Here is a 15,944-nt window from a genome sequence, read left to right as displayed (position 1 = left end):
ATTTTTAATTAGCTTGATGGGATGCAGGCAGTCAGAATTTGACTACCTTGAAAAAACATGACACATTAAATAAATAAATAAATAAAAGTGCTTGGTGGTAGAGTTGCCAGTGATTAGAATCCCTTTTCAGGGATGACACTTGTTTGCTACCACCTTCCCAGCACCTAGCATAGCACCTGGCCCTTGGCAGGTACCTAGTATTTATTGAATAACTGGAAGACGACAGGTATTTCTCATACTACTACCTGGAGTATCAGACCCCTCTACACCACAGGAATATTAGCCCTTCCAAAATCAAGTTTTAAACAGTTGCTTAGACCTGGCAATACAAGTGGTCTGGGTCATGCCAACCATCTTGGTCAAAGCCCCCCAAGGCCCAGGAGGGGCAGGGCTCTGGAGATGGTGAGCTGGAGAATCACAATCCTCAGTAGGATGTAAGTCGTGCGGGACTGGGAGAAGGAGATCTGGGTTGTGCTCCTGGCTTTGTGCCAGTTCACCAAGTGACCTTGGGTAAGGTCCCTCCCCTCACAGGATCTCAGGTTCCTCCTTCAGTCTTGCCAGATTTAAGGTTCTAGGGGTTGATATAAAGTGCCTGGCTCAGGAGGCTGAAAAACAGTATTCTAAGAAAAAATGCCCTTTGGTCAGGCTTAGGCCAGAGATCAAAGCTGCCAAGACTAGGGAATCTGAGATTAAAGTTTCCATAGTTTTGCAGTGGAAAGCACTGAAACTCCTTTTTGCTTTTTCCTCTCAATATAAAGCCTCAAAAGACCAGTATTATGTCTCTAGCTGCTTGCTGGTCCCACTGAACCAAAGAACCCTGGAGGTGGATCAGGTGAATCCAGGTTAATGTGCAAGGTGCTGCTGCAAGCACTTCAGCATGTGCTCTTTAATTCTCACAAAGATCCACTGAGACAAATACGGTCTCCAAGCTCAGAGAGGCGAGGTAACCTGATCACAGGCATGAAGCTAAGTGGAGCAGTGGTGTTTAAAATGCCAAAATGCCATGTGTCACACCCCAAGCCAACTATGCCTCCAGCAGGCAGGCTAAGGCTGTAACACACATGGTAGCCATGACACCTGCCCCCTCAACCAAGTGTGGATGGGGCAGCAAAAGCAACTGGCTCCCAGACTCCAGATTGTGGGGCCTGGTCAGAGGGTCACACACACCAGAGGTGGGAAGTGAAGAAGCTTAAAACAAGCCATTCTCAGTACTTCTCAACAATATTCACACACCTGGAACAACCCAAGGAAAGCAGTAAAGGCTTAGATTCCAGTAAGATTTAGAATCAACAATGTTCAAAGATCTCTGGGCAGGAAAAAAAACACAGAGAAAAGAAAACCTGAAAAACAAACAGCATTTGTTTTCTATAAATATTTCCCCCTCTACCCTAAATTTAATTGCTTTCCACACCAAAGTTCCACACACTTAACATGGGCCTTTATGCAAGTACTAGTCTTGTGACTTATCTGGAATGCTTGGGGAAGTAAGTTCATTGACTTTGCCAAGAACTGTTGGTCATGCACTCCCATTTTACAGATAAATAAAATGGGTCCAATGAAATTAGCAGAGAGGAATAAAGCATGGAATTTTCAGATTTCCACTTGAGTGCCCCAGCTCTTAGACCATTCAGTGTGGCATAACTAGCTTAGATTATGGTATTACTGTTGATCCTCTGTTTACTGACTGAGATTTTGTGCCTTTTGGAAAGAAAAATGCTACTTAATTCCCTTTCACCCAGAGACTGGCATTTTAGAGTTGCTGATGTTTAACTGGTACAGAAAGGTGACTTGAGCTCTATTCTCCCCCTCCCCACCAATTAATTACCATCACTTCAAGGAAGGGAGAAGGAGCCAATTCTATTTCAAAATCACTTTATCATCTAGACTCCCCACATGCAGGATTATAGGTGTCACAAGTGGATCACAGAACACAGGCAATGCAAAACCAGTAGCAGAAGCAAAGCCTGGCAGAGATTCTAAGAACAGCTTGTCCAGGGTGTCCAATGGCAGAGGGCCAAGCAGGAAATGCCTTTCTTAATAGTGGGATGGAGGTATATTCGAAACGGGAGGCCCATCCATATTTCAGGTTCCACTGGAGTTCCAAGACCTGGTGTAACAGGTTCTGGTAGCTAATGTCTCCAACCCCAGCCTAAAAGTAGGGTTTGGTAACATAGATGATGTTCATTCTCTTCTGGGGCCTAGCAACTCTTCAACTTCTATCTGTAGGAAAAGCAAATGCCAAATATTTGAATTAAGCTGGTATCACTGACATCTCTTCCTTAACACTTGTGACACTACCTATAAATAAAACAGATCAAGGGATATATGCATCAGATGGTACTAGAGCCCTGAATTAAACTCTGACTCAAGGAAAATTTGAGACATCAGTAGGATTATCAAACTCACTGAGTTTGATACAGAAGGCCACCCTCCTTTCTCACCATGTATGGACTAGCAGCAAGGCTGGATTTATCCATGCTCACAGAGGGTATGAATAATCAAACCTAGAAAATAATTCCTGTATCTGACTACAGCTCCAAAGGTCAGTTCCCTAGGGCCTACTCACCTTGCAAGGAAGTGGGTTTTCGAAGGCTCCATTTCTCAGAGCATCCCCACATGTACTTGGGGACAAGAAAGTGCCCTGGCAAAGGGAGACAGCCTTTAGGTATATTGCCTGTTCAACTTCCCCCTTACTCACCAGCTAATGAGACAGAGGTACTGCTCTCTTCTGCTGGTGTCTCGGGAAGAGACCTCAGGCCAGCTGAACGATTATAGTAGTTAGGCCAAGTCCTGAACGGCACTCCCATGACACAGTTAACTGCTGTGAGCCATAATTTGGCTGATTTTCTAAAATATTTTTAAAAGAGAACATTTATAGACATAAAGCATAAGTCAGTCTCCTTCATCATAATCTCCTTAATGGACAATTTAAGATCCAGTACTTGTGATCTTGTTCTCAAAGCAACCTAAAAATAACAACTCTCTGATTTGTTTTTCACAATAGCTTATAGCTGAGTCACTCCCAGCCAGTGATTTTGGTTGTCACTGATCTTATGTGTGTGCACCTGCAATATCTTAAAGTTCTTCCTAATATTACACAAATAACATTTCCAAAAAGGAATACTCAAAGTTGTCACTGAGTGGAAACATTAACTGTATGCTAAAGTAGTAAAAAACAGGAAACTAGTTTTATTTCAGCTAGAATATTTTTTAAAAGATTACCTATCAACTTTCAGCAGTAGGAGTACAGTGCTATCAGGAGAGCAACTGCTCTTTTAAGAAGGTGGGGCCTGTTTCTGCCAATTATTTGTGCCTTGCACACAGTAAGACTCAATTATCAATAAAACGAGTGAACTCCGAAATACTCTGCAATGGTAAAAGCCATCTCTTTGTTTTTTAACCTTTCAGGAAAAAAAAGAAGACTCAAATTCCTAATGAAATGAGGATGTCTCACAAGAGCTTTTTTGGGTACACTTTTTCTATATTAAAGTTAGTTGTTCAGATAAAACACTACAACATGGAAACTTTCATACACCTGTCTTTGTTTTGATCTTATTTACGATTTGACTTAAATAAATAGAAGGTCCACGCAGGTTAATAAAAGACAGAAGCGTCTGTTGCAAGGCTGTGAAGTAACACGCTCTCTCCTGGTGTACACTGACGGCAGCGTAAAATACCGCCACGAGGGCTTTCCTACTCTGCGTTAGCTGGGCTAGTCCTGGTCAGAGCTTCACCCGTCTTGCGCTCCTTTTGTATCACTTCGGTACACTGAATGCACACACAGAATACAGGGTTTAATACCAGTTTTGCCCCGATCCTGTACTGCAAACATGGCATGGTGAGACCCTGCTCACCAGGTTGGCTTGGCTGGCAAGGGCTGGAGACCAACCAAGCTCCCGATCAACCTGTTAGGCTCTCAATTCTTCAGAAATGAAATAGTCTGTATTGGACTAACAGGCAGAGCAAGGAAGACTTTCTCAGGCATACTCAAACTCTTCTATTGATGGCTGCGGACTGCTCAAGGAGGCTTGCTTCTGGTGCAGCAGGGCCAGATCAGCATGATGGGGACCTCTGTAGATGTTTTCACTCTGGTGTTCAAGCCACTTTTATGTGACAGTCCTCTAAATTTCAAAGACATATTTGATATACTGGCTGAGAATGAGTGTGAGAACTAGCCAAATAAAAGAAAATAAACCTACTTTAATGCACAAAGCCTCCGTTCAAAGACTTCTGGCTGTGCCAAACCTGTGCTTAAAAGCTTGACTCAGTTATAAGCATGCTGAATTGATTTTTTAAAGCCCTGTAAAACCATTTATACTTATACCTCTGTAGCAGTTTTTCTGTTGCTTTTAATGAACTTCTACTGTCCTGTTGGAGACCTTCTCATCTATCCATCCAATCTTCCATCATGAATCCCTTATTCTTCCTCTCTCCATCACCCACCCTCCTATCACCCCTCCACTCTTCCTGTCCATTCATCCTCCCATCCATCCAAGGCTCCCCATAGCCAAAGGCAACTCCCACAGCCTTCACCTTCCCCTGACAAATCAAGAAAATCACCATGAAGAATAAAACTCCAACATAATTGTGAAAGAAAACATTATTTAAAGTTCTACAAGGAGATAAAAGCTGAGTTCAACTTCTCCTTCTGTAAAGACTCTGGAAAAAGTGATTTGTTACTTGTAATTCTAGCCCCCCCCCCACCCCCCGATCTCATGTAACAGCAGGCATGCTAGAATCCAGGTGGCATGCTAGCAGACAGAGCTCTCTCATGGCCCTCTCCTAGGGTAGAGGAGACTTCTGAAAAGGAAGAAAAAACTGTAAGAGTTTCACTGGGTTGGACACCCAAAAGGAGAGAAGCTCCCAGCCACAGTCACCACTGCTGCTGCACTGTGGGGAGGCCTGCAGATGCACAGGGGGAGGCTGCTGGTCCCATTTCCTCTCAGAATTTCTATTTTAGCTCCTGTAACTTTCTGTCCGTTACCCTTATCTTATATACCATCATCTTCCATCTCTCTTACAATTAGTTCACAGCATCATCTCGCAACAGCTGCCTGGCTGAGGGAGAAGAACTCTCTCTCCTTGGTCCCATTAGGCCACACTTGGTTTCATCTTGCCACTCCCACTCAAAAGCACTGTTGTCACTGTGTTTCCTTTCACATTAAACAGGACTCTCCTTTGCTCAGCTTTCAAAGATCTTCTTCCCAAATTTACCCCACCCTCCCTGAGCACACCTCACTCACCACAGTCAGGCTGGCCAGTGTCCCGTGAACATGCCTTGCCTATAGTTGCCTCTTGCCCTTCCTGAATGTGGTTCCTCTTCCCTTCAATTCAACTTGATCTCTCATCTACCAAGATATCACTTTCTTGGCTACTCCAAACCTCTACATTCTCCCTCCTCCAAACTCAAGCAAGCACTTGAGTGAACTAGAATTCAATATAGTCTATTGTGGATAAAATGAGAGTTCCTGTGGCCAGGATTCTCACCTGGCCCTGGCTGACTAGCTCACTGTACACCTGTGGGCAATACATGGCTGTTGACTCTATAAAAAAGAGCTCCACCCAGTGCTCTGGGCACGACACGGTGGCAGGGCTGCAAGGCTGTAGGGGAGCAGAGCAGAGGCTGGAGTGGTGGCAGCGCCGAGGACAGAGGCCCAGAGGAAGGCTGTGCAGACAGAGGGGCCCAGAGGCAGAGACCAGCTTGCTGCATGCAGACTCGCTCTGAGTGAATGGGATTTTAGAGACTGACCTGCCACCTGGAAATAAAGTTGGGTATAACCCTTTCACCCCAAGAACGCTTTGCTGTCAATTTCTTTGGCCACACTGAATCCATAGCGAACTTGCCTGGGGCTGAAACCCATTGGCAAGACATCTTTCCTGGTTCTCATTCTTTCCTATGAGCCAGTCACATCTATGAAAATTCTTTGAAGAGAAGGATTAGTATAGGCTGAGCACCTAGGAGGCCCCACTTACTGACTAAATAGTATCAAAGTATCTCTGGTAAAGCAGTCTTAACTGGTCCTTGGGCAATGAAATCAGAGCAAAAAGCCCAAGCCCCTCAAGCCTTTGCAGGTGAATGTCCACAGCTTTGGAAAGGGTCTCACTTTCAAGTTGAGCTCCCCCTGAGATACAACAGCTCTTAATCTTACAGTTTGCACCTGGTCCTGCTAAAATATAATTACAGCAAACTTAGCTGAAAATGAGTCATTCAAAACCTGAGCATCCATACACAGTTCTCACACTTTTGAATTACACTTATCTGTTTGAACCTATGTAATTTCACTGGTCCTACTTTGAGAACTTTCATCAGAAATTAAAATGCTGAATTTAGGGTACAGGGAAGAGAATACATCCTTATAACCAAAATAAAATATTCTGGCAATCTTGGGAACACTAGCTGTTTCAACTATAGGACTGTCCAGCATCAGATCAGTGTAAAACAATGCTCAGAGCCCCAAGGCAAATAAAATGGAGCTTAACAGCTTTGAAGCTGTTGAGGTACAAAAGGGGGAGTTCCTGGAGATACCTTTTATTCTCAGTCAGATAGTAATGTTACAAACAACAAAAGACACTTTCTAAGGTTCACAGTGTTTGCTTAGTTTATTTTTAAAATGCACACATGACCCATGCCAGTGCAAACACCAGCAAGGCTGGGAAGACTTTATTGGCTTCCCTGGGTTTCAAATAGAGTCATCTTAATATCATTACACCAGAGCCTTCTGTCAAACCCCTTCTGGTACAGAATGTGCTAATCTGCCACTGAATGAGGGGGTGGGGGGGAAAGCAGGTTCCTCGATACTCTGCATTGCTTCCTCCCAGGCCAAATTCTTTTGTAGTTCCTCAAGATGAACAAGGAGGCCTCTACAACTTGACACTAAGTGTAAAAACCACCTCCAGAGAACAGCCAACAAACTTTGCTTCTGCCAGCAAATTTAATCACAGTGTGGCCTAGAAGAACATTAAGACTCAAACTGGGTTAACTGGGTTCCAGCCCATGTCCCCCACACCCCAGTTTGCTGTGTGTGAACAAGTCTCAACTTCCTTATTATTTAGACAAATGAAGAGTATAACCACAAAAGTCACAAGACTGTTGTTCAATGAAGAATAAGAATAAAGTAAAGGTAATATGGATAACAAGGGGTGGTCTCTTTACAGGTTAGAGAGTATTAAGCTCAGTCCTTGGCCATCTTCATTATCTACACCAGTGGTTTGCAAGTGGTTTGCAAGCCTACTACTTGCATCTAGTGGGTGAAGGGCAGGAATGCAGCCAACATCTTACAATTCATTACACTCCCACTCCCCTAAAAAGGACTTAGCTGGCCTAAAATATCAAGTCTTTTAGTCCATTGGCTGAGAGAAACCCTACTTGACACTCATAACTTGTGGACTGCAGCCAGTCTCACAGTGTTAGATACCATCCATATGCCATAACTCTCAAACTTGTATCTCCACCCAGACATCTCGCCTAGACGCTATATAACCTGGATTCACACAGCCCACATGACATCTCTGTTTTGATGTTTATAGAAATTTCCAGTGTACCCAAAATAGAATTCTGATCTCTCCCCACGTCTACCACAGCTATTCCCTTTTCCACTGATTGCAATTTATCCTTTTAGTTGCTTAGGCCAAAAACCCTGGTGTTGTCCTTTACTTTATTCTTCCTTACACCTCCCTTCCAACCATTAGCAATGCTGTCAGCTTCAGCTACAAACTAGACCCAAACTCAGACAACTCCTACCTCCACTGGAACTGCTCTGGCCCAAGGCCCAAAGTACTCCAGTACTCCCTCTCTTCACCTCCACGACCACATTAACTCTCCACTGGCCCCCTGATTCCATCCTTGCCCTGTATTCTCCACACGAGAGCCAGAAATGATCCTTTCATAACATTAAGTCAGACCACATCACCCCTCTGCTCCAAATCCTTTAATGGGTCCCTCTGCCCTCAGACCAAAGACCACAGCTTTACAAGGGCCTGCAAAGCCCTCCATGATTTGGTTTCTGTCTTTTGATTTCATCTTCCTCTCCTGTCCGCACTCCCTCACTCTGTTCCTTGTACAAATCAAGTAAACTTCCACCTCAGGGCTTGTACTGGCTGTCTCTTTGCCCAAAATATTCTTCTCCAGATACTTTGCAGGAACAAAAAAATCTGACTTTAAAGGGAATAAGATAGTTTCTAAGTATGCCACAGTTCTAAAATACTAAGTATGTTCAAAGGGAGATTTTAAATTCACTCCAGAAAAGTTAAACTTCAGAGACTGTATCTTTTGGCCACAATCAAGGTTTTGAGAACTCAAGAGGTATAGGTGTTGCTCTCTCAAGAGTGAGTTAATGGAAATTTCAATGTCAACATAAATCTAAACCCAAGAAACTATGGAGGTTGTAGGGAATCTTTTCCCTTCCTGGAGGCTAGAGAGAAAGGCTGATTTCTGTAGCTTCCATAGTAGCATAACGGGAGAAGGGGTTTAATAGTAAAGTCACATAATAATTTGGTCAATAACTGGCTTGATCCTCATTTGAAATGTAGCAGTATATTATAGAAAGCATGTTCTCCCTATCCTGCAGCTATTAGTGCAGCTGACAAAAATGTGTACTTGAACACTATTTGTAATTGGAAAGCAATGCAGTATAGTACACTGTTAAGAAAGCAGGCTCAGGAGTCAAAAACAACTACTTTTGTTCACCTTCTGGTTTTACCACGTTCTAGCTGCATGACCTTGGGCAAGTCATGCAACCTGTGTACCGCAAGTCTCAGCAACTGAAAGGGAGGAATAACAACAGTACCTGTATCATGGTGCTGCTGTGCAGCCTAGGTGAAGTAATACGTGTCAAAGACTGAGCTTGCTGCTTCTCAGGAATAAATACAGGTAGATGGCAGGACTAGTATTTTTTTATAATAAGCTTTGCAGAACTACTTGGCTCCTTAAACTATGTACATTTATAATTTTAACAATAAAAATTAAATTTAAAAAGTCTTCATTCAGCACAGTGCCTGGCACATAGTAAGTGCTCCATGAATGTTAGTTTTACAGCTCTGATTGTTGCAGTCTGATGGGTCTTCCTGGGGAGAAGCAAGTTTTTGCTACTGCCCCTTGCCAGAGGAGAGCACACACTGGATAAAGTGTCAAGCAGCCCAAGTTTTCCTTCCAGCTTCTCTCTGAGCCATCTTTAAACCTTTCATGGAAAGGGTCTGCATCTGAGAACAAAACTCAGGCTTCATGGCATGGGAAGGTTACACTGCCCTCTACTGCCTCACATAACCACTAGTCCTGCTAAGCACACCAAGTACCTACCTTCTGGTCAAATTCAGTACCCTCTGAACTGGGTATATGTTGGGCCCAATTCCACTGCATCACCCCAAACCCTTTTCTTATTATTATGTTAAACTGATTGGTTACTTCAAAGTAGATAATAAGACCCACAAGCCATTACATCCTCAGGTCCAAATAGCAAAAGATTTGCCTTTTCCAAACCTCCCCCTGTAACCTCTACTACAATTTCTAAACCCTCACCTAAACCGAGGGTAAATAACTCTCCTATGCTTTTGTCAACACAGATAGCAGCAGGTTAGGAGAGAGTTGGTTTCTGATGTAATAAAAGCAGACTGACTGCATCTCCAGCTCTAGATCTGAAACATACTGAATGGTGGTGGCTGTCAGAGAGAGAAAGAGGAAGCAGAGCAGGTGTGAATGCGGGCAGGCAGGGCAGCCGTGGCTGATGCTAGAGGAGCGCAGTGAACCTCCCCACAAAGATAACAAGTTTCTCCTTTTGAACCAGCACTTGGCAGAATAACAGCGGCTCAGACTATGATCCAGTTTAAAGGAGGAGTCAGGACATGTACCAGCTCCAAACATTTTTTTAAAGTAAGAACAAACACAAAATAAGAGCCACTGTCTAAGTAACAAAATAAATGAATCTGGGATTCTTTTCAGCTCCCCAAGTGTAAGGAAGTGAAGCATTTGGCTATCTTGAAGAACGGCCCCTTGGGTTTTGCCAGCCACACTCTTATTCCCAGCTGTCCTGAATCACCATTTGGTTGGTGTCTTATTCCCTGCAAGGCAAGGCCTTTTTAGAAAAAATTTAGAGATTTAAAAAATTACTGGCAAATAAGAAAAAGTATCTAATTTTAATGAATGTATTTTCTCCTTCCACACCTCTATAAGCTATGCTTCACTGCTCTCACACTGCCCAAACAGTAGTTATCCTGGCCTCAGAGATGAGTTAGGTAGAATTCAGGGCAAGACTAGCCTTGGGTTAACAGGGTGAGCACCTATCCTACCGTGATTGTCCTCAGAGGCTCCTAAGCTAATCACATAAAAAGGGTTCATTAAAACAGCATCTAACCTTTACCAGTACTCAATCTGACTATTCACCTGGGACAAGTTGGCCACAAATGAGTTGACAATGAGGCCAATCAATACCTAACAAAAGTGAGGAGTCAGATTTATGAATCTTTGGAGGTCAGCATCTAGTTGCTTTTCTGACTGACTATGACAACACTCACACAGAGAGGGGCCAGGCCCTGTGGGTTGTGGGTTGGTGCTAGGGCAGGCATTCCCACCCAGTTCCCTCCTCGGGGAACGGAGCCCTGAATCCAGAGAACTTATGGTTATTCAAGGGCAGCTGGGGAAGGGCTTCAGGGGTGTCCAGTTCCTACCACTGACAGATGTGCGATTATGTTGACACATTCACACAGTCTTCACAGAGTAGGTGCATGAAGCAATCTTTTAATTTCATCCTACCAACTTTAGCAAGTTAAACTGTAACTATGGAGGCAGCAGGAAACTATACCTGCCTACTAAAACTGTGGTCATGGGCTTCCAAGAGCATCATGTTCTTTCCAGGCCTTAATGGCAGGCATGGAATTCCTTAGAGTAAGTCAAATCTATTGTTAATGCAGTGATCCCTGACACCAGGGCACCAGCCAACCTCCCACCCATCCAAATAAAGATGGCACTTGGGTGACGTGAAAGCACTGGTCCCAAGTCGAGAGAGCCCCAGGAGCCTTTTCCATCCTTTCCACTCATTCACAAGTAAGTAAGTAAAATTCTTAAGTAGTAAATAGAAGGGTGCTATTTATTATTAACACCACACTGTTTATACACCCCAGGAAAGAAGTCTCTACTCTTTAAGACTCAACAAATAGGGGATCTCATCAAAAAGATGTCACAGGAAATCCTCAGTTTACATTAGAGCCACTTGCCTTTTTCAGCTCTGCTTTTCTCATTTCTTGATTACACTGATCATTAGCTCAGTTAATGCTTTTGCTCAACACAGCCTCCAGCCCAACAGAAAGATCTAAGGAAAGTCCAGCTCACCTACTAATATGTTTCAGTAATGTGGCATCTGGATTTGAATTCCAGCTCTGCCTCTTGCCAGCTGTTTGATACTGTTTGATACTGTATGTACAGTCACTTAGCCCCTCAGAGCTTTTCTTTTCTTATCAAAAGTGAGACGATACATGTAAAGTTCTTGGCAGCAAAACTGGCACATAAGAAGTTAAAAAAAATCTGGAGGACATGTGATCTCATCACTTTGTCAAGTATAGCCTTTGGAACCTCAAGCATGCCTGCTTTAAAAATAAAAAGTGTATATTCTTAAGACATAGTTCTTAAAGAATTACATTCAGATGTTCAGAATTACGAATTATCTCTGCTTTAAGATATCCATTTACATATAGCCCCAGTTCTTTCCAAAGCCATCTGTAAGTACTTCATCCACTGCACCTCAAAGGAACACACTGCAACCAAATGAACTTATTTCCCATTGTCTGTCACCCACATCTCCTAACCACATGTCTCTTAGTCCTTCTGCCCTCAACACTTAAACTGTTCTCCACACCACTGGCTTTCCTGTCTTTTCAAATCTGTCCATCCTTTGGAAAGTCCTTTACATCAGCTCCATCTTTATCTCTGCTTTCTCCAATCCCTCCCAGCCGTACATACAGACTGTATGTGTTGACTGTGTTGTTCTATACTGACCAAATCCATACTTCAACTAGACTGAATTGCTAACTGCTATATGCATTTTCATCTCCCCTACTGTGCTATAGCTAACAGCTAGGATGGATAACTTATTCTTCCAGTCTCTTACTGAACAAAACACACTGCTCCAAACAGTGCACAGGTGTGTTAAATACTTACTGATGACTGTCTACATCCTACCCCATTCCTAAGGAGTCCTAAGAAGTGGAGGTGACTCAACTTTGGCCAGAAATGCTTTCAGAGAACTTGTTGGATACCTACGTAAGTGCTTTCTGAATAAGATCCTGCTTAAGAAAAAAGGGAAGCTCCAAGTTCTCTTTGGGATCTAAGTGCCACAGTCTCAATGCATTAATAGCCAATTGTCTCCTTAGCTATCATCTCGTTAGAATCTTTTCTCTGTGGTTCTTGCAAATGCTACTTCTAAATGATTCTCCAGAGTTCATGAAAAACTCAGGTAACATATCATGAAGTCATTAACCTCAAGAAGTATCTCATGGCTTCACCATACTCCAGCCCTCCCCACAAAAAAGCAGCATGGTAGGACCTCAAGGCTGGTAGGTGATCCATTCTGACACCCCCACCACTGCCCTCAGCCAGGAGAGCCATCACAGAATTGGTTAAAAGGCATCAGACTCCAAAGTCTTAAATGACTAACAGGTGGACTACACAAGAAGATGAGTGCAGTGTCCTGGCTAGGAACACCAGCCCTCTTCTAAGGTCACAGCAATGGCTAAGCCAGGAAGCACAGTTGAGTGAAGAGGCTCCCATTATAGAAAGCATTGGAGCAACTGGCTTTTGCCCCCTCCAACTCTCATCTTCCCGTTAAAATCAACTGCCTCAAGTTCCTGTTCTAAGAGGGCATGCTCACCTTAGGGCCTGACTCACTTACCACCAGGAACAGTCATACTCTGGAAGGTTAAATTTAAAGAAGAAAAATCTGGAGAAATACGACCTTAGATAATCTTTTATCACAGTGTTAAGAGTCTTTCCTCAAATATAGGCAATTTACTGTCTTGCCAATTACTTTCTCTTATAGCCTTTACAACTAACATGAATCCACAGAATCCTTTATAATGACCATCCAATTGACCAATGAGTCAATCTTTTGTTACACTACTACTGATTGAAGTTCCTCTTACTAGACTGGAGAAAAAGGACTGATTCACATCACCAGGTTTCTTTTCCCAGTCTGCCTCCTGACCTAGACCATAGAAGAAGCATTGATCAGAAAAATCCTATTCTTACAATAGAACAATTTATCCCTCAAATAAACATCAATTTTATTTAAAAATTTTTGAGGGTAAATGCTAACACAAAGCAAGGGCAGACTTAACAGTTATATGATTTATATAGGTGGGATGCTGGGCCTAATACATAGCATTATTAATCAGAGAAGAATGCATAGGAATGCTCACAAACTCCACCACATGAACCGCCCACAACAGTGAGCTCTCAGCATCAGAGCTTTATTCAACCAACTAAAATCAACAACCAGGAACCATCGCCACCTTAGCAGAGTGTGGAAGATGCTGTTTCTTCAGCTAGCATAGAGAGAAACAGACCAAGAAATCAAACACCTGGAATAGGGTCTCAGACCAATTAGAATATTTAAAACCATGGTTAACACAACAATTCTCTCACTTGTTTCCCACATGTAAAAAGTCAAAACATCACTTGGGCCAAATAAAATATCATTTGGGTTGTGGATGGGCCATAAGAGAACGAAAAGACATCAACAAGAAGATATGCTAACCAGGCAAACAAAGTGAAGGCTCAACAATATTCAGGATGAAGAGCTGTGAAAAAAATTAAAAACCTCACCCAAAACAACAACAAAAACGAAACCAAAACAATAAAGAAAAAGTAGGAACAAATTCCAAAGATGTGGTTGTTGCTAAGTTTAATATACATTAACACTGGAAGTACGGTAATATTTTGACTTCTTTTTTTTAAAAAGTAAAAAAAAATTTGTTCTTTCAATACTCAAACCAGAGCAGAGAGACAGTAGTCAACTATAAATGTGGATGAGGTAACATCCACAGGACATGAGATGGGGGGAGGGGAGAAGGGGTAGGTTTCTGTGTTGTTGCTGTTGGCAGGAGAGCTAAGCAGTCTTAAAGAACATTCTAGGCTTCTAATTTGCCAGGAAGGGGTGTCACAAATCCCAAGGCCCACCACCTACCCCTTCTCCTCTTCTCCAAGGGCACCTACCTTACTGTAAGTCACTACTGATAAGTTGTTTGCGTGACTGCTGGGGGACAGATTTACAGAGTTCTGAGAGAGTCTATTCTCATCTTGCTCAGTTTGGTCAGGAGCAGGTGCCCATGTGTTTTTGCTGATCGAGTCGAACCCGGAACCCCCAGGGTCTTTTAAGTTGTTTTCATCTGATTGTCGGTTCTTTTGGGGAGAGGCAAACGGGTTGAAGTTTCCTTCTACCTTGCGATGTGGCTGTGTGTTGAACTCCGTTTCAAAAGATGACAGCTGCTGCGTTACTCCTAACAGTCCACCCACCTCCACACTGAGAATCACCCAGATGACATCTGAAACAAAAAGGCAACTTATGTTAATGCCAGGTATATCCTCAAGGCCCAAGGCAGCCACAATAAGAACACAGAACAGCACCCAAACCATAGAAATACTTGTCTACATGCTAGTTTAAACAGCTTGCTGACAAAGTAGCTGAGTACATTTTGAACTGAATTCATTTCTACTTTTTTGGTAATGTCAAGTTCAAACTCTGGTACAAATTCAATAGAGGTCTGTGATGAGACCCATGAAACTACCTAGTTGATTCTGATGCACAGCATATGTAGAAATGATTACTCCAGAGAACAATGACCAATAGAAAGAAACCTAAAAGCTATGTTCCCAGAACTGCAAGTTCTTTGTGGTTTTTGCTTTATTTTGTATGTGTTTAACTCAGAAAACTCAGATCAGGCATAATTTGAGTACAAAAAATGCTTATAATCACTAGAATTGCAATTTATAAGCCATCACCTCTCTCCCTTTGGGGGCAGTTTTGAGTGACCATATATTGTTCAAACAAGAACAGAGAGTAAAATAAGGAGCTAATTTACAGCAGGACACAAGCATAAACTAGCACCAAGACTGAAATATTAGGACGAATTTCACTCAAAGTTTTTTTACAATCTATGTGATCAAAACCAAAAATTTAGTATGCCTCAGACTTTCTAAAATAATCTGATTTAACACCAACTTTGTCTTTCTGTCTTGTAAGGAAACCCTATTATCTACACTGAAATCGTAAGAGATGCTTTTTGTTTGTTTTTGTTTTTTATATTTATTTTTTTATTAAGGTATCTTTGATATACACTCTTATGAAGGTTTCACATGAAAAACATTGTGGTTACTACATTCATCCACCCATATTATCAAGTCCCCCGCCATACCCCACTGAAGTCACTGTCCATCAATGTAGTAAGATGCCACAGAATCAATACTTGTCTTCTTTGTGCTACACTGTCTTCCCTGTGACGCACCCCCAACACCATGTGTACCAATCATAATACTCCTCAGTCCCCTTCTCCCTTCCTCCCCACCTGCCCTCCCCTCCCCTTCCCCTTTGGTAACCACTAGTCCCTTCTTGGAATCTGTGAGTCTGCTGCTGTTTTGTTCCTTCAGTTTTGCTTGGTTGTTACACTCCACAATTGAGAAAAGTCATTTGGTACTTGCATAAGAGATGTTTTTAAAAGATGCATCACAGGACTTTTAGTCATAATTCAGTTCTTTATTTCCTCAATGCCCAAGCTAAGGGTTCATTCAAATGGAAGAATAAACAGAGTGGCAGTTTCCTTTGATGTTCAGCACCTCAATTCAGAGAACAGTGACATCAACTTTCCTGCTGGAAGGTTTTAAAAAATTGAGTTTCAGAAAAGCCAAGATGCTTTTTTAAGTGTGAACCTTGCTGAAAACAAGTATGCAAATTTGTCCAGGCTCC

The 15,944-nt window shown here is 42.5% G+C and overlaps 1 protein-coding gene across 4 annotated transcripts in view; it reads right to left on the bottom strand.

The window, feature by feature from the left end:
* Nucleotides 1–15,944, bottom strand: part of ILRUN (inflammation and lipid regulator with UBA-like and NBR1-like domains) — a 116,360-nt gene that overhangs the window by 2,384 nt on the left and 98,032 nt on the right. The window contains exons 4-5 of one of the 4 annotated variants that reach the window (XM_036887045.2): nucleotides 14,198–14,526; nucleotides 2,567–2,641 (exon numbers count right to left, since the gene is read on the bottom strand). In XM_036887045.2, the coding sequence (XP_036742940.1) occupies nucleotides 2,567–2,641; nucleotides 14,198–14,526 (404 nt within the window). The remainder of the gene's footprint in view (nucleotides 1–2,566; nucleotides 2,642–14,197; nucleotides 14,527–15,944) is intronic. The other 3 variants (XM_036887047.2, XM_036887046.2, XM_036887048.2) reach the window with 3 other exon arrangements.

This window comes from Manis pentadactyla, chromosome 16 (genome assembly GCF_030020395.1).
Source record: "Manis pentadactyla isolate mManPen7 chromosome 16, mManPen7.hap1, whole genome shotgun sequence".
Lineage (NCBI taxonomy): Eukaryota > Metazoa > Chordata > Mammalia > Pholidota > Manidae > Manis > Manis pentadactyla.
The sequence above is the reverse complement of the archived record's forward strand: the minus strand, read 5'-3'. Positions and strand labels throughout refer to the sequence as shown.